Source organism: Myxine glutinosa, chromosome 8 (genome assembly GCF_964187855.1).
Source record: "Myxine glutinosa chromosome 8, kmMyxGlut1.1, whole genome shotgun sequence".
NCBI lineage: Eukaryota > Metazoa > Chordata > Myxini > Myxiniformes > Myxinidae > Myxine > Myxine glutinosa.
Genome location: NC_136268.1, coordinates 159,331,840 through 159,351,323, shown reverse-complemented (window position 1 = coordinate 159,351,323; position 19,484 = coordinate 159,331,840). Strand labels below are relative to the sequence as shown.

Here is a 19,484-nt window from a genome sequence, read left to right as displayed (position 1 = left end):
GCTTGATGTCCGCCTTTCCGAACAGGTCCTTGGCACTCCGGATTGCCATCGCGTCGTCATCGTTCAGCTGGTCCACAATGTCCTTGACGGCCTCGAATTGCTCGGCGTAAAACACCGCGGCGTCGATCCACGTCCCCCACCGAGTCAGAATGGGCTCCGGGGGGGGAGAGAAAGATTGGGCTGCTGCTCCTTCCAAAGGACAACACGCGACGGGGCTTTGACGAACACCTTCTTCGTCGTGGCAATCAGGTCGTTGGCGTCCTTTAACATTTCTTGGACTGTCTCGCAGACACGGTGGAGCGCGTGGGCAACGCAAGTCACATGCAGCAAGTCCGGGAAGTGTTCCTTCAGGGCATGGCCGGCCTTGATCATATAGGCCGCGGCGTCGCTGACGAGGACCTTGAGGCACTCCGGCTTGAAATCAGGCCAAAGATAGCGCAGCGTGTCATTGACTGTGCGCACGATCTCCCCGGAGTTGGTCTTCTCCAGAAACATGCACTGGACAAGGTGGGGACGAAAGTACCCCTCCTTGGACAAGCGTCCCGCGATGATGTTGGCCACATATCGACCTGCCGAATCGGTCGTCTCGTCGACGGACAGCCAGATGGGCTGCTGTCCGAGGTCGGCACGGATCCTCGCCAAGGCCTCGTCATAGCACTTGTCGAGGTAGTGCTTTCGAATCCCGCTTTCATCGGGGATCTGGAGAGTGATGTGCTTCTCCAGGAACGACCGGAGGGCAGGGTTTTCCAATTTCGACCATGGGATGCCAGCGGCCAGCATGGCCTGGCACAGCTCCTGAGCCACGACGTCGCACTTGTGCCTCTTTCCGCCACCAAAGTCCTCCATGGTGGCTTGCGTGACCGTCCTCTTCTTCTTCAAGGCCAAGTTGTTCTTGTGGCGGTCTCCTCGGACATGTTGGGCCAGCTCAGACTTCTGCTTCACCCAGAAAGTCTTTTCACAAGCTCGACAGAAAGCCGTGTCACTCGACACGTACTTGAAGGTGGCCCCATCGCCGCCAACGTTGAATTCCTTCAGCCACTTGTCACGAAGAGCAGCACTCATCTTGATAGGAGACTTGTTCACACTTTGTGTACACTCTCTCACTGTAGTACACCGCCTCACTGCTGTACACGCTGGGGACGCAACGCACGCAAGTGGATGCAACGTTTTGTTTTTGAGATCGATCGGTTAAAAATTTCGATCGCAGTTAAAAATTTCGACAAATTCCCTAAATTTTTTTAGCATTGCCAGACATTTTCGACCAAAAAGGGCATTTTATTTTATTTTTCCCGAAAAAGGGCGAATTTTTTTTTTCTCCGAAAATAGCAAAAAAAATTTTTGCGCGCAAAAAAACGGTTTTATGTGAAAATTTTTTTTTTATTTTTTCACATAAAAATCCGATGTGCAGTGATTACAATTAGAGGTGTTTTGTTTGACATGGCATGTTTTGTGAGTAAATTATACTCGTTGCTAAATTACATATCGATTTAAATATTCTGCTTTGTGTGGTGGTTGAACCGAGGTCATTAACAATGTGTAAAGGTGATCGCAAGAAGGTGTGAATGCTTCCCACGGATACAGTTCAACCTGCGTTGTTCGCCACTCTTTTTGTCAGAGAGTGGAAGTTTCCACTGAGTAGGCCTAGCTGCAGGAATTGAAGGGAAATGCAACAACGTTTTAGCCGTTCAACCACCAAACTGTCCCTTCAAACATGGGGTGTCAGGGAACCGAGATTAAGAGCGAGAACATATGCAGTCATTTTTCTCTCCATCCATGCCATTACATCCATGCCTGAAGATGATGTTTTATGTGCATCCACACCATAATATGATGTAGATGTTTTTTTTTTACGTACATCCATACCATAATATGATGTAGATGTTGTCTTTGTGCATCCATGCCATAATATGATTTGGATGTTGTTTATGTGCATCCATACCATAATATGATGTGGATGTTGTTTATGTGCATCCATACCATAATATGATTTGGATGTTGTTTATGTGCATCCATACCATAATATGATTTGGATGTTGTTTATGTGCATCCATACCATAATATGATGTCGATGTTGTTTATGTGCATCCATACCATAATATGATGTAGAAGTTTTTTTACGTACATCCATACCATAATATGATGTAGATGTTGTCTTTGTGCATCCATGCCAGAATATGATTTGGATGTTGTTTATGTACATCCATACCATAATATGATGTCGATGTTGTTTATGTGCATCCATACCATAATATGATGTGGATGTTGTTTATGTGCATCCATGCCATAATATGATGTAGATGTTGTTTATGTGCATCCACACCATAATATGATCCAGATGTTGTTTATGTGCATCCATGCCATAATATGATGTAGATGTTGTTTATGTGCATCCATGCCATAATATGATGTAGATGTTGTTTATGTGCATCCACACCATACTATGATCCAGATGTTGTTTATGTGCATCCATGCCATAATATGATCCAGATGTTGTTTATGTGCATCCATGCCATAATATGATGTAGATGTTGTTTATGTGCATCCATGCCATAATATGATGTGGATGTTGTTTATGTGCATCCATGCCATAATATGATGTGGATGTTGTTTATGTGCATCCATACCATAATATGATGTAGATGTTGTTTATGTACATCCACACCATACTATGATCCAGATGTTGTTTACAAATATCCATACCATAATATGATCCAGAGGTTGTTTATGTGCATCCATACCATAATATGATGTAGATGTTGTTTATGTGCATCCATACCATAATATGATGTGGATGTTGTTTATGTGCATCCATGCCATAATATGATGTGGATGTTGTTTATGTGCATCCTTACCATAATATTGTAACGAATTTGAGAAGTGTAACGAATTTGAGAAGTGTAACGAATTTAAGAAGTGTAACAATTTTGAGAAAGTGTAACGAATGTGAGAAGTATGGTTTTGTTGTGTGTAACTGACCCTCGTAATGTAAAGAAAGTTCAAAGCTCGTCCTCTTAGTTAATTTCATAAACCTACACACAGGACACCATATATCCTTTAAAATAGTTAGTCCCTTATTCTCTGTAGGCTAAGGATGTGTTTCCCACTAGTTTGACTCTTCATTGCACCGAATTAAATAAGAGTAGGCCCTCTGACGCCCCATGGCAGCTTCCAAGTGCCAGGTTTGCCACTTTGCTGCAATTGGCTCTTTAAGCACTTTGCTGCATTTTCATCTGCCGTCCACTTTGCTGCATTTGACTCCATTACGCACGAGGTAACGCCGAAGAAGAAAGGCGGGTCTCCACCTCGTCATAGAGGGGAGGAGTAAGTCGGCCCCGCTCATCCAACCCAGAACAAGGGGTTTGGCTTGAGAGGGCGGAGAGAGAACGCTTGGGGGAGGTTCGCAAAGGGTGAAGGGCGGGGCCTATATAACCCGCCGCGGGACGCTCCCCAAGCAGATGAGTCCAGGAGATGAGCTTTTACAGAGATGGGTCCAGGAGATGCGCTGGAGACGAGCAGGTGTGACCGAGCCGCCGTGAGACGTGCCGCGCAGCAGGAAAAGCGGACCGGGGCAACGCAAGGAGCGCACGAGGCAGCAGTACGGAGAAAGGAACTTCGCCCGCGCAGTTTGGGACCAAAGCTCGGCTTCTTGACGGCGGTGCCTTCTGGCCCGACCGTGCCCAGTACCCGCTGAACCTTCCTTGCCTCTAAAAGCCACCCATCTCCAAGCCATTCCTTCCGGCCTGCATTTCCCCGTGTAAGTGTGATCGTCCGTCTGTCTTTCACGTTGTCCTGGGGTTTATTAATTAAGCTTGTATAGGTAAGCTAATGATTTCACTGTGTTTCTGCTCATTCCATTTTCTGTATATAACCAACTGCTCTCTTTGCTTTGGCTTGTGAAAATAATTAATAAATCCTGTTATTCCTCCGTACGTCTTCCTCTTCTTCCTCTTTACATTCGGTCGCTTTAGAAGTTTCCAAATTGAATATCTGTGGCGCGATTTCGGCCAACGTCCAGGAATCGGGTTAGTCGGTGTAACTGTTAGGGCCGCGGGGCCTCCGCTCGGCAAACAACATCTTATCCGCGGTCCCGTAACAATATGATGTAGATGTTGTGTATGTGCATCCACACCATACTATGATCCAGATGTTGTTTACAAATATCCATACCATAATATTGTTACAGATCGCGGTTAGATGTTGTAGACCGAGCGGTTGGTGACCGCGACCTAACAAACTTACCCGATTCCACCCGAACTTTGGCCGTATCGCACCGTAGTTGCCCAATCTGGAAAAGACTAAAACGACCGAATGCAAAGAGGAAAAGGAACAAAACGAGAAGACGGACAGAAGCGTGACTGGGTTTATTATTATTTACACACAAGCAAAAAGCAAGCAATCAAGTTTTATTTACAACACATAAGACGCAGGTGACACAGTGCAAATTTTAGCTTATCTACAGACTTAATTAACCCAGGACAGAACAAACAAAAGACACTGACTCACGCGGGGAATTGCAGGAATGGCAGGATGTGGATGGCTGGAGGGAGAGGGAGGTCCAAGGGGGTCCCGCAGCACAACCGGCGCGTTTAGCAGCCGCCGTCCAGGCCAGGCCCCACGCTGCTGTTTTGGCTGCTGTTTTGGCTGCTGTTTTCGTCGCGTGCTTTGCCAGGCCTTGTCCCACTCGTCTGGTCCAAACCCTCAACTCTTTCTTGTTTCTCTCACTCCTCACCACCGACTCCTCACCGCAACCAACTGACCACCGACTCCTTACCACCGCAACCAACGCAACCACTGACCCTCCTCTGGCAACCGACTCAGACCAACTCACTGTGACCAACTCCTTGCGACCAACTCCTTGCGACCAACTCCTTGCGACCAACTCCTTGTGACCAACTCCAGGCCTTTCTGTCTTCTGCTCTCCTCTGTAAAAACGCATCTCTCCCTGGACACGCCCTGCCTTGGGTTATATAGGCCCCCGCCCCTCAACCTTTGCGAACCTCCCCGATCGCTCTTCCTCCGCCCTCTCTAGCCAAACCCCTGGCTCATGGTTGGTCGAGTGGGGCTGGCTCACTCCTCCCCTCTATGACGAGGTGGAGACACGCCTTTCTTCCCCAACCCTACCTCGTGGCCAATGGTGGTTGAAGAAAACCGCCCAAAATGCGGAAGGCAATTGGAAGGGAGGTTTTGGGAATGGGAATGGAAGTTTTGGGAGTGGGAATGAAGGGAATCTATCTCTTTCACTGGTGCAATGGAGTGTTTCTATTAATGGGAGACACAGCCTTATCCTAAAACACAGAATAAGATATAACTATCGAACATGGATATTCTATGATTGGCTGACGTGTATGCTTGTGGACTAATTATGGAACGCCCTTTTGATCTTTACACAGCTCCGGAGGCAGGAGGCACAGAATAACAATAACAACAATAATAATAATTCACACCAATTTACCACAATACAACACAATCAAAAAATATATATACAGTCCTCATATCCGCAACACTGCACCCTCCTCCTCTTAGGCACGTCCCGGGCCTACACTTTTTACTTTTAGTGTGACACGTAGGTGTAGTTCCCTCTACTTTTAACCTGACCCTGAGTGCGACAGTTTTAAAACATAAATAAATGTGTCCCGCTGCTCCATTGCACCCTGCCTAACAGACTTACGCCCACAGTTAACCGAATTGCGGAATGGTCTTCAAACTATACACTGACGGTGGGAAGCATTATTTACAATGACGCTATTTTTATTTACAAAACTAACCCAGGACCTGTGATTGTTCTTTCTGGGGGGGGGAGACAGTCTGCTCTGCATCGACGCACCATGAACGCACCCAAAAACGCACCAATACACACCCAAGCACCAATCAGTGCAGTCACCATTGTTCATCAGTGTTCAATGAATAAAAATAAATTCAACAACCCCGAACCCTGCAGGTGTCTCTTGCTCTTCGGCTCCCTCTGCTGGTGATTATTATTTGTTCTTCCAGATGTTGTCATTCTTTTGCTTTGCTTACTGGCGGCCTATTTTCAATAAAGTGTGCCCAATGTGTCCTTTTTTATTTGCTTTTATTTATAGCCCACAGGGCCGACTAGTGTGGTTCACCTGTGGGGCATCGGTGCCCTGTGGCCAAGGTCCGCCAGCAAGATTTCGGGCCCTCATGGCCGGTTCCAGCAGAGGGGCCCTGCCCCAACCCATGGGGTCCATAAGTGGTGCTCGGCCACAGACATGTGGTCCATAATGTGGTGCATCGATGCAGACAGCTGGTTCTGGGAATTTCGGGCGCACAATGGCCGACCCACGCACGCTCCCCTCGGCACCCAATGGCGCACAGGTCATGTGGGAGACAAAAGGGGAAAGACAATTGAGCGAGGGGTAAGGTCACAAGGGTACAACATCAATAAGGCAATGCAAGGCGAAATGCGTACGGAGGGCGAAGTGAGAAAGCTCGTCCCTACCGTACGTCACCCCCCTGTCACCTACCCTACCCTTGCCCTTACCCCATATGTACAAAAATCTACACATTTACAAATTCGTCACTACTGTCACGTCTTCCCCATATTTCCCCTATACCAAATTCGTCTCCACAATCCCGCTACTTCAAAATTTGCCATCACCAATTCATCATCAATAGAGATGGAATTACGCACAATGTCACACCCACGTCATGATGCGTCTCACAATCCAAACATTTGCATCATAAAAAATAATCAAAGCATGGCATGGTGTGGAGTACCTGTCACCTCAGGTGAGTGGATGCAGATGGTGCGAGGAGATCCTTCATCCTAACTATTTTCTAAATGACTTTAACACACTTTACACTACCCGGGGTCTTTCCCCTGCCAAACCATTGGCCCTCTTACACTATGGGTTCTAAAAACCAACTCCCATTGACCAAACTGTGGTGCTTTTCAATTTGGGGTCTCACTCCCCCGATTCATCTCCCGGTGCCCTCGCACAATTTCTGGGCCGCGACGTGTAGCTCTCCCCGCAGGTCTACCCACCTGCACACCTCCACCACTGCAGTTGCCTCCGAGCTTACCTGCTCCTTACCCTAACCTAACTACCTGGGGAAGGCCCTCTGGCGCTCTCCCCACTCGGTGCCCTCTCTGGCACTGGGCTACCCGGGTCCGTCCTCCGGATCCTCGGGCCCCACTGACACTAACGGCTCCCAGAGCCCACCTGCGGCCTCACCTGGCCGACATCCTCACAGTGGTGGAGTGCCCAACCAACTACACACACTAACAGGCTACACGCCCAGCCATTTCCACAACACTAATGCACCCATCCGCAATACCATTCTGCAACCGCACCACAAATGCCAATATCCAACCACAATTTACCTGTACCCTCTACCTAACACTTACACTACCCGCCCCGGGTATCCGTGATGGGGGTCCACTCTTCCCCCATTCACACCTTCGCACCATCCACTCCACTCCACAATTTCCACCATACTCACTCCACGACCATCCATTCCTATACTCCATACCATTTATTCCATACACCTGTCCTTCATTCACCTGTCGTTGCACACCTGTGCAATCCTACCTGGTGCCACCTGCACCCTCCTCCTCTTCCTGGACCATTTGGTCAACACAACACGCAATCACCACTACTCCCTCATATACTGCTCCACACACCTGTTCAGTTGCACACCTGTGCAATCACACCTGTTCAATCCTCACACACACGGCATCATCTCATCTAACTACTCCCCTCTGAAACTTGCGCTTCCCAGTCGTCCCTTTAAACTATTGCGCTCCCACGTCATTATCATCCACACTAAACTACCTGCGTCCCCACTACAGGTATCAGTCACTAACTAATCTTAACGTCACCTAATGTCATCTTCGCTAGATCCCTATCAATATCCTAACCCACCCGGGCTAGTTTTCACTGCCATACACCCCATAATCTATTGCTCCTTTGCCCCACGTCTGTGAGGGATGGTGGATTTGCCATCCCACCACATCGGGGGTCTCTCACTATCAATTTGGCACACCTAAACCCAACCAATCAAAAATTCTGCCAATCATCGTACCAATCATCAAATTTCGCCTTTTTCTAATTTCGGGGCCGAAACACTATCATCACCCGTCTACTTATTACATCCTCTCGGTGCGCCAATTCCCTTCTAAAGCTCGGCTTCGTACAGCCGAGCAATGAACGCGGCTTCTTTTGTGCCGGCGGCTGGATGCGTCCCGCATTCGGGGCAGGGGCGGGGGCTTACCCGGGCCGAGATCCCACGCACCACCTCGGCGTGGAGCCATCCAATGTCCCGATCTCGACCTGCCGGCACGTCTCAACAAAACGTGGTCGCCATAACGACCCGTCCTATCGGGCTGCCCGCTCCGCCTAATGGAGCCCGGACGCGGCCGTTCCACGCGAGGCCCAGCGTGGATCGCGCACGGCGGTCCTTTCGAACCCGCCGTGGCTCGGATCCCCGCTGGTTCTCGCGGCACGCGAAGCCCGGCACGCACCGAGGGCCCGATTCGGCTATAAGTCGCTCTAACCGCTACTCCGTTTACCGTCGATGCCTTACCTGGATGCTTATACCCCGCAGCCCGTTCCTTGCTCACACATCCAGCCGTCTCCATGCTCCTCGTACCTTTCCTTACACACCTCGGTACACTCATTCCACTCCCAGCCTTGGTCACACACCTGACCACCGAACACTTTGGCACACATTCGTTGGTCGCACACCTCACCAACACACCTCTTCGCGCCCCCTCCTCGGTCACTTCCTCTGTGACAATCACAGGTGTGCTCTCATTCGCACACCCAACCACGTGCCTCACTACCAATTCCAGCGTGCATTCCCACTCACGCTCTACCATTCCAGGTGTGCATCCTTCCATTCCAGGTGTACATCCTCGCTCACCTGTCACAACCAACTCACGCTCCTTGTCACTCTCACTACTCTCACCTCCACTCTCGGTCGCGCACTCACCCTTACTCTCGACAGCGCACTCTTTCCTCATGCACCTGTCCGTTACACACCTTTCTCGCGCACACTCTTGCGCACACTCTCCCGTTACACCCTCTGTAACACTCACCACAGGCGTGCATTCTCCTTCACTCTTGACAGCGCACCCTTTCCCCATGCACCTGTCCGTTACACACCTTTCTCGCGCATCCTCTCGCGCACACTTTTTCGTTACTTCCTCCGTAACACTCACCACACCGCGCTTCCATGTGCTCCCTCGCACACGCGCTACGACCGACTCGCTCCTGACGGCACACTCACTCCTCGGCGTGCACTTTTTCCTCACACACCCCATGGTCGGACATTCTCGCACACCTCTTTTTTCGCACACCTGACCTGTCGCACACTTCACCAACGGCCTCTCACGAACACCCGGATCCAAACCAATCCCCAAGCTGACTGAAGCTTTCCTCACATCATATACATTGCCACTCACCTCCGTACCTCGTCTCCGCACCTCCTTTGCCACCTGCAAACTCTTTATTTGGGTAGTGAGCATCACATTATGAGTTGAGCACCGACCTTGTACATATTCCGCTATCTCCTCCTTTATTTCTCTTTTAGTTTCTGTCCGTCCCTTCTTAATTTCACTCACCTCTTCTTCCACTTCCTCTAATTTTTGTTTAACCTCTTTTATTTCTCGGTGCGTCTCCTCAAGTTCGTCCTCTAAGGCTACCGTGACCGTCTCTATGTGCTTCCTCACCTGCCGGTCCTTTGTCTCCATTATCTCTGTCACCTCGTCCACCCTCATTGTCAGTTCCTCACGTACCATCTGACATTGCTTCTGTGTCGCTATTAATTCGTTTTTAATGTCCTTTTGTGTCGCTTTCAAACCCCCGATGATTGCAGTGTTCTTTTCCACTTGGTCCGCTAGTTCCCTTTGTCCGACTGTCAGCTGTTCTACTCCCTTCGTCAGATCTTCTATTCCCCCTTGTAACCTAGCCGTATTATTCCTCACTTCTTTCTCCATACGCTTCTCACCTCGCTTTACCTCCTCGCGTAGCCCCGAAACCTCCTCACCCACACCTCGTCGTATCTCCTCCTTCATCTCCCCCATCTCTTTTGTAGATGCCACCCTCATCTGTCCCAATTCATCCCTCTGAGCATCCAGTTTACTTTCTAACCCGATTTGCACCTCCTCTATCTGGTTTCCCATTCGTTTGATTTCCCTGGCAGATTGTTCCCCTATCTCCCGCAATTTGTCCTCCATCCTATTTTCTAACCCCATTAACCCATTTTTCACCTCTTTTATCCCGTTGTCTAACCCCTCACCGGTACTCCTCGCTTCGTCCCTCATTACCCCCATTTGGTTTCCCATTACCCCCATTTGGTTTCCCATTCGCTCACTATCAGCCCTCATTCCCACAATTTGGTTTCCCAACCGCTCACCCTGAGCATCCATTTTTGCCATCATTTGAATCATAAAGACTCGCATGTACTCTGGCATCTCTGGCTCGGCTGCCGCGACCATGGGCGTGGCTAAATTTGGTGCCGCTGTAACCACGTGCGCGAGAGTGCCATTTTGTGCACCTGATACCCCCTCAACCGCCTCCTCATTGCTCCCCTCCATTTGATCCTGGGTTACTCCTAACCCCTCCTCTAGCTCACCCACCGGCATTCGATCGCCTTGACCAGCCATGGCGCGATTTCAAAATTCGGGTTTTATAAAACAAAACAAATTTCGGCCGCTCCAAATTTTGACCAAATTTTTTTTTTCCTCTATTCGTTTAAAAAAAAAATTTGGTCGGGCCTCGAATCCCACTCCCAGACACCAATTGTTACAGATCGCGGTTAGATGTTGTAGACCGAGCGGTTGGTGACCGCGACCTAACAAACTTACCCGATTCCACCCGAACTTTGGCCGTATCGCACCGTAGTTGCCCAATCTGGAAAAGACTAAAACGACCGAATGCAAAGAGGAAAAGGAACAAAACGAGAAGACGGACAGAAGCGTGACTGGGTTTATTATTATTTACACACAAGCAAAAAGCAAGCAATCAAGTTTTATTTACAACACATAAGACGCAGGTGACACAGTGCAAATTTTAGCTTATCTACAGACTTAATTAACCCAGGACAGAACAAACAAAAGACACTGACTCACGCGGGGAATTGCAGGAATGGCAGGATGTGGATGGCTGGAGGGAGAGGGAGGTCCAAGGGGGTCCCGCAGCACAACCGGCGCGTTTAGCAGCCGCCGTCCAGGCCAGGCCCCACGCTGCTGTTTTGGCTGCTGTTTTGGCTGCTGTTTTGGCTGCTGTTTTCGTCGCGTGCTTTGCCAGGCCTTGTCCCACTCGTCTGGTCCAAACCCTCAACTCTTTCTTGTTTCTCTCACTCCTCACCACCGACTCCTCACCGCAACCAACTGACCACCGACTCCTTACCACCGCAACCAACGCAACCACTGACCCTCCTCTGGCAACCGACTCAGACCAACTCCTTGCGACCAACTCCTTGCGACCAACTCCTTGCGACCAACTCCTTGTGACCAACTCCAGGCCTTTCTGTCTTCTGCTCTCCTCTGTAAAAACGCATCTCTCCCTGGACACGTCCTGCCTTGGGTTATATAGGCCCCCGCCCCTCAACCTTTGCGAACCTCCCCGATCGCTCTTCCTCCGCCCTCTCTAGCCAAACCCCTGGCTCATGGTTGGTCGAGTGGGGCTGGCTCACTCCTCCCCTCTATGACGAGGTGGAGACACGCCTTTCTTCCCCAACCCTACTTCGTGGCCAATGGTGGTTGAAGAAAACCGCCCAAAATGCGGAAGGCAATTGGAAGGGAGGTTTTGGGAATGGGAATGGAAGTTTTGGGAGTGGGAATGAAGGGAATCTATCTCTTTCACTGGTGCAATGGAGTGTTTCTATTAATGGGAGACACAGCCTTATCCTAAAACACAGAATAAGATATAACTATCGAACATGGATATTCTATGATTGGCTGACGTGTATGCTTGTGGACTAATTATGGAACGCCCTTTTGATCTTTACACAGCTCCGGAGGCAGGAGGCACAGAATAACAATAACAACAATAATAATAATTCACACCAATTTACCACAATACAACACAATCAAAAAATATATATACAGTCCTCATATCCGCAACAATATGATGTATATGTTTATGTGCATCCATACCATAATATGATGTAGAGGTTTATGTGCATCCATACCATAATATGATGTAGAGGTTGTTTATGTGCATCCATACCACAATATGATCCAGTTGTTGTTTACGTATATCCATACCATAATATGATGTAGATGTTGTTTATGTGCATCCATACCATAATATGATCCAGATGTTGTTTACGTATATCCATACCATGATATGATGTAGATGTTGTTTATGTACATCCATACCATAATATGATGTAGATGTTGTTTATGTGCATCCATACCATAATATGATGTAGAGGTTGTTTATGTGCATCCATACCATAATATGATCCAGATGTTGTTTACGTATATCCATACCATAATATGATGTAGATGTTGTTTATGTGCATCCATACCATAATATGATCCAGATGTTGTTTACAAATATCCATACCATAATATGATGTAGATGTTGTTTATGTGCATCCATACCATAATATGATGTAGAGGTTGTTTATGTGCATTCTTACCATACCATGATGTAGATGTTTTTTTTTAACGTACATCCATACCATAACATGATGAAGATGTTGTTTTTTCTCCATCCATAACATGATGAAGATGTTGTTTTTTCTCCATCCATACCATAACATGACTGTAGATGTCGTTTTTTCTCCATTCATACCATACCATGACTGTAGATGTTGTTTTTTCTCCATCCATACCATAACATGACTGTAGATGTCGTTTTTCTCCATCCATACCATAACATGACTGTAGATGTCGTTTTTTCTCCATTCATACCATAACATGACTGTAGATGTTGTTTTTTCTCGATCCATACCATAACATGATGAAGATGTTGTTTTTTCTCCATCCATACCATAACGACTGTAGATGCCGTTTTTTCTCCATCCATACCATAACATGATGAAGATGTTGTTTTTTCTCCATGCATACCATACCATAACATGACTGTAGATGTCGTTTTTTCTCCATCCATACCATAACATTACTGTAGATGTTGTTTTTCTCCATCCATACCATAACATGACTGTAGATGTCGTTTTTTCTCCATCCATTCCATAACATGACTAGATGTTGTTTTTTCTCCACCCATACCATAAGATGACTGTAGATGCCGTTTTTTCTCCATCCATACCATAACATGACTAGATGTTGTTTTTTCTTCATCCATACCATAACATGACTGTAGATGTTGTTTTTTCTTCATCCATACCATACCATAACATGACTGTAGATGTTGTTAACCAGTTTTTTCTTGAAATCCTGTGAGGATCATTGAGTTGATTTGTCGTGCCGTTCCCAGACACAGGCCGATGCGAAAGGAACAACGGTGGATGCAGCCATGTTTGTACAACGACGGGTGAGGACGTACATTGTGAGTGCCCACCTGGACTCGTTCTAGCCAAAGACAACCACACCTGCCAAGGTTTGGAATTGAAGAATCCACAGCGGGCATATAGACAGTTATTGTAGCAAGCGCAAATCACCACCTTACCTTCTCTACCCAATTCCACCCACTTGTTTTTATTATCCAGGTCATACCATCTTTTTCTGGCTTTATTAAGCCTTAAAGTCATATTATTGGGAGAAATATTTCATATAATAAGGTTTAGAGCATAAAGCTAATGTTGAATATTTAAACCATATTGGATAATTATTCATCTTTTTGTATCCCAGAGAAACTAAAGGTGTTGCATTAAAAAAAAAAAACCTGCATGTGTGAACTGAGAATAGAACGTCATGAATCTTTGCAGGAATTATTTGTTCAGTCGGTGGACTTTGTGACTCCATTAATCCTCGAGAAGTCTAACATATGGCTATTGGATCAGAATTCAATTATTACCTGGCGTGGCTGTGCTGCTGATGTAGTCTCTGTGAATAGTGGATCAGGGATTTAGAACTTGCTGGCACACATTTAGAACTTGCTAGGTACTGGCACACAATCGTCTACTCTTTTCTAAAGGTGCCTTGGGATCGTTCACGTTCACCAATGAACGCCAGAAGAGATGACATTTAACATTCTTCCGAAGGATGCCGCTCTCATTGATGCAACGCCATGCTTGCAGACCGTCGAGAGACCTGTTGTCTTGTTGGGAATCGAACCTAGACAAGAACTAAAACGGCACTCGGTGGATCACAGGCTGAACAGTTTACCTTTTGTATCACATCGATGGGCTGGATCCGGATCTTCACCAAAATCTAATCAATTCTTCCTTGTCACACACCCAACCTGCCCACCAAGTTACCTTTCAAGTCCATCCATAACTTTTTGAGATACCCTGCTCTGTATCATTTTGGCACTGTATCTAAATGGTAAATAATTATTTAAAGATTATCATATCCGGATCCGGATCCCTTCAATCATGGAGCCAAAAATATAAAGCATGGCTGCCTCCAAATAAATGATTGGGAGAATCACGAAGCTGTATTTGCTGCCCAATGGTATAATTTTTTCAGGGAAAGGTGATGATTAAAATTCAATCATGGCCATATCTGGTAATTGTTAGTTGAAAGTTGTTTACTTTTTTGGTAAGAAAGTTTTTTTTTCAAATACAATGAACTCCGACACAAGAGGAAAACATGAAGCCCATCATGGCCACGCATTTATTTCTTCCGATATCCATGAATCCTAATATCCCTAATGCCTCTAGGAACCTATCCAATTCCAATTAAACCTATCTACTGTTTCTGCTGCGAGTACCTTTCCAGGGAGACTTTGAGTGAAAGACCCCTCCCTACCTTACTACCATTGTAAACTCTCCTCTTCTTTACTCTACAGATATGGCCCCTGCTCCTCCTGCTGTTTATTCTGCTGCTTACAAATTCTCCATATCAAATGTATCTGGAGAAGCAAGATGATCATTTTCATTCTGGTTTTCAATACCTGGAGAAAATATGGTGGGAGGGAGTTAGTTTAATGCATATTTAGATAGGAAAATGTTTTTTATCATCAAAATATGAACTTGTACAAAAAGCAAACTGTCGTAAATGTCGAATGATTGTCGATCGTGAGTGGCATGTGTAGCACAGATTGCCAATCACTGTTACAACAGGTGCTTACAAAATTCGGCGACAAAACCTGCAAGGAATAACTAATTAAGTATTTTATTACTTGGAAAATCGTAGATTTTTCAACTATATTGGTCAGTCGACTCTATTATTCTGTCTGTATGTTTGTCACTCACCTACAGGTCACAATTGTAAACCGATCATCACAAAGCTTTACCAAATAACTAGAAGTAGTCATAACTGAGAAGCCTATTGATATGTAGGTCAAAGGTCATCTTGAGGTCAAGTTTCTAAAATCGCCAATTTGCATCTGATTGACATGAAAATGAAACAGCAATTGCATAGTGTCACACTGAATTTGGAAAGCAACTATTTTGAGGTCAAAAGGTCAAAGACCACCTCAAGGCCAAACTTCTAAAATCATCAATTTCCATCTGAAAATTGTCATTTTTCATCCACTTGAAAATTAAACAGCAATTGCATAGTGTCACACTGAATTTGGAAAGCAACTATTTTGAGGTCAAAAGGTCAAATACCACCTCAAGGCCAAACTTCTAAAATCATCAATTATCATCTGAAAAATCATCAATTTTCATCCGATTAACTTGAAAATTAAACAGCAATTGCATAGTGTCACACTGAATTGGGAAAGCAACTATTTTTGAGGTCAAAAGGTCAAAGGTCAATTCAAGGTCAAACTTCTAAAATCAATTTTCATTTGAAAAATAATCAATTTCATCCGATTGACCCGAGGTATTGTCAATTTTAATCTTTATGAAATGGGCAATGTAATGTCTCCATGGGAACTTTTTTGGGGGGAGGAGAGGGAGGGTGGATTTTGCAATTGTCGTGTTCTTCATGATGTCTTTCTTATTTATTTATTAAAAGAGTATTTGGAAACTAACAAAATGTGTTGTTGCGAACACCATTCCAGTTCCCGTGCACTGCAGTCCCAATGCTATTGAGGTGGCTGTGCCCAAAGAACAGGCAAAAGGCCTGGACTTATTCCTGGCCAATGTATCTTGTAAAGGCATTTCCAATGGATCACACATCAATGCCAACTTTGGAATCCGTTCCTGTGGAACGACACTACAGGTGTGCTTCATAATTTTCATACCGACCGACATTTTGTCAATTTCTGGCACTCGCTAATACTTCGTCCAGCCTGACTAGGCCCCAGGCTAATTTGTAGCTTTTTGCCTTTTATGCCTCTACTTGTGCCCTCGTTCTTGTGAGTGGGTAGTCCCCTCATGTAATGACAAACACATGAGCTATAAAACACATTCCTCTTTGCCATCCTCTTTTTTTCTGCCTGTTGTACACCGCTCCTTTCCGATGCCATCTCCAGGCGCTTCATGACGTCATTGCCGGGCACCGAGGAGTTGTTAGGCAATGACGCGCACTGAAAGGGAGTACTCAGTTTTCACTCTGGTTTCTTTCTTGTTTTCTTGTCTTGTTTGTCCAGGCGATATCTCAGCCATCCTTTGAGCTAGGAAGCTTAAATTTTGGCACAATAGTGAGCAAGTGCTTTGGCAAAAATTGTATTTTTGTTTTTTGATTAATCAATTAATTGATTAGTTACTTAATTATTAGCGATTAATTAAATACTTATACATTTCCTTTCTCATCTCGGCAATATCTCAGGCACCTTTTGAGTTAGGAAGCTGATATTTGGACATGACAATGACCAAGTGATTTGGCTGTAAAGGTTATTTTTGATTTATTGATTAATCAATTAATCAATAAATTGATTAATTATTTAATTATTCGATTAATCTCTTAATTCATTAATTTTTTTAAAGTAACAGATTCGGATGAAACGGTGGTGGTTTCGGTATTCTATTATCCAATTGATAAAGTATTTAAATATTTTATGATTATTTATTTATTTATTTTCATTATTAATCATTTATTTATTTATTTTCTTTCTCATCTGGGCAATATCTCAGGTACCTTTTGAGCGAGGAAGCTGATATTTGGACATGACAATGACCAAGTGATGTGGTTATAAAGGATATTTTTGATTTATTGATTAATCCATTAATTATTTATTGATTAATCAATTCATTATTTAATTTTTTCAATTAATGCCTTATTTAATTATTTTTCAAAAAGTTACAGCTTCAGATGAAACACTGGTGGTTAGGTATGCTATTAGCCAATTTATTAAGAAAATATTTTATGATCATTATTTATTGATTTTAATTATGCAATTAATCAATCAATTATTGTACACCTCTCCCTCCCAATACAGTCTCTATGAGCTGCAGGGCGTTTGGTGCCCCGGCAATGCTCCACTGGAGGATATATATTTATTTGGCATGGGGGCGGTGTACTTTGAATGTATCTGTTCTTGTTTTTCCATTTTTGGGTTTTTCCCTTTTTTATAACTTACTAGCCGAAAGCACCCGTCGTTGCCCGGGTTCTTTTTGAATGAATTTACTACTATAATTCAGCTTTTACTTGCGGCCGTAGAAGATCGAGTACTACAATTCAGCTCAGCTTTTAATTGCGAAATTGGCCCAGCCCGACCGAGGTGGGCCTCGACCGACCTCGCCACCTAGCCTAAAACCTTCCCGGGGCCCGGCCCGACATTTTTTGTATTGGAGGTTTCCTCCTATCTTTCACCGTTCAGGAGATTCGCTTGCGCAGACAAACAAACAAAAACTTTCTTTTATAATATAAGAGAGAAGAGAGATAAATTTTTCAATTCCTACTTTATTTTTTGCCAATAGAGTGTTTTGTATGTTTCAGGACCCTTACATTCAAGGTAATCTTTAACTTTGTTAGGAGTATTTTACACAAGTCTCTTATTGACCAATTTGTTTAGCTTGTGTTGCCTGAAAGCAGAAATAACAAGTATCACATGCGAATCGTTTTGACAAGCTTTGTATTATCAGATATTGGTGAACAGTCCAAATGTTTGTGGTTTTGTCACTTCTGTTTGTGTAAAAAGCTGTCTCTCAAAAAAGAAACCGCACCGTCTCGTACCTACCAGTGTTAATTTGAACTTGTGTAAATCCATGAGATCATTGCACTCTGGTCCTTCTGGTTGGTGGTTCATGAATCATCATAATGCCATGAGGAGATGTCTTCTCTGTTTTATTTCCTCTGTCAATTGTTTGACCGTTTTTTAGTGCAATCAGTACGACACGCATCTTGCCTGAGTAGTGTAATGGGCCGTGGGTCTGATTTACACTTCGGTTGTGGTGTCTAACGGTAATGCTCAGGTGTTCCGCTTTGCCAGGTGATGGAAGACAAGATCATTGCAAGCAACGTCCTCACGGGTATTCCAAAACAGGGTCCCGGCAGCAATGGAGACATGATTATCCGCACGAACAGACTCGTCATCAAAGTGAGAGAGAAAAGTCCACACATCAGATATTGGTCAATTTGTTCTACATGCACATCATTTATTGTATTACAATGGTTGGGATTATAGATACAAGTAATAAAAACACTCCGTGTGTGTTCGTTATAACTTTGTCTTTTCTAGGGACAAGCATTATTCAAAGAAAGATGTAGGGATGGTTTCAAATGATCATTTCTTGTGATCATCCCTACCTTGTGTACATACTTTTTGCAGTAACATCCCTACATACGTTTACTTTTTAGAAATATATACTACTTATACTACCGATTTACAAATATTATCGTACAAACTTTATAGATGTGCTCCCATTGTAATGGTACTGTAATACTTTATAGACGATCTAACATTCTAAATAGTGCTGCACATACGGGCAAATGTGTGTCGTGGCCCCGCCCCCATCAGGCTGATTGACAGTCGTAGTTCCGCCCACCCCTCTGTTCCCTTCTTACTTCTTTACAAAGGAATGCAGTTTTGCGTAATTTTCAGGGAATCCTTTCAAGCCATTACAATTACGATAGCAAAGGATGCTGCACCAAGTACAACTCTGTCGGGTGGTACCAGAGTCATTGCCATTGAGAGAGTACGCCGTCTGAAGATGATGATGATTATTATTCCCATTATGAATGAGAAGATGAATTCCTCGTTTTGACCGATCTCGATTGTTTGCTTCTTCTTTTTTTTTGGCTTTTGCCATGGTCTGGAGTACTGAAAAGTAATGCCTGACTAGACAATCAGCTGAACAAATCAGGTAGGCTCTCATATGTAGCCATAGTGACTTTTTGGAGAAGATACTCCGACTTGAATACTTTCAAAGTGATTAATCTGATAATACAAGATCAAGGTTTTAGCTCTTTCATGAGCCTCGATCCTGTATACAAAAAAAAAAAAAAAAAATACTCCGACTTTAGTTTTGTATGTAACAGGTGGGACCGACATTTCTTTCTGCGCCACCCCGACATATCGTACGAGTGTATGCTCTGATAATTTCAT

General features: G+C 44.9%; 1 protein-coding gene across 2 annotated transcripts in view; it reads left to right on the top strand.

Moving 5' to 3' along the window:
- OIT3 (oncoprotein induced transcript 3) overlaps positions 1-19,484 on the top strand; it is a 198,614-nt gene that overhangs the window by 74,570 nt on the left and 104,560 nt on the right. For both annotated transcript variants that reach the window (XM_068125476.2, XM_068125477.2), the window contains exons 5-7: positions 13,416-13,538; positions 16,056-16,216; positions 18,369-18,476. In XM_068125476.2, coding sequence (XP_067981577.2) covers positions 13,416-13,538; positions 16,056-16,216; positions 18,369-18,476 — 392 coding nt within the window. The remainder of the gene's footprint in view (positions 1-13,415; positions 13,539-16,055; positions 16,217-18,368; positions 18,477-19,484) is intronic.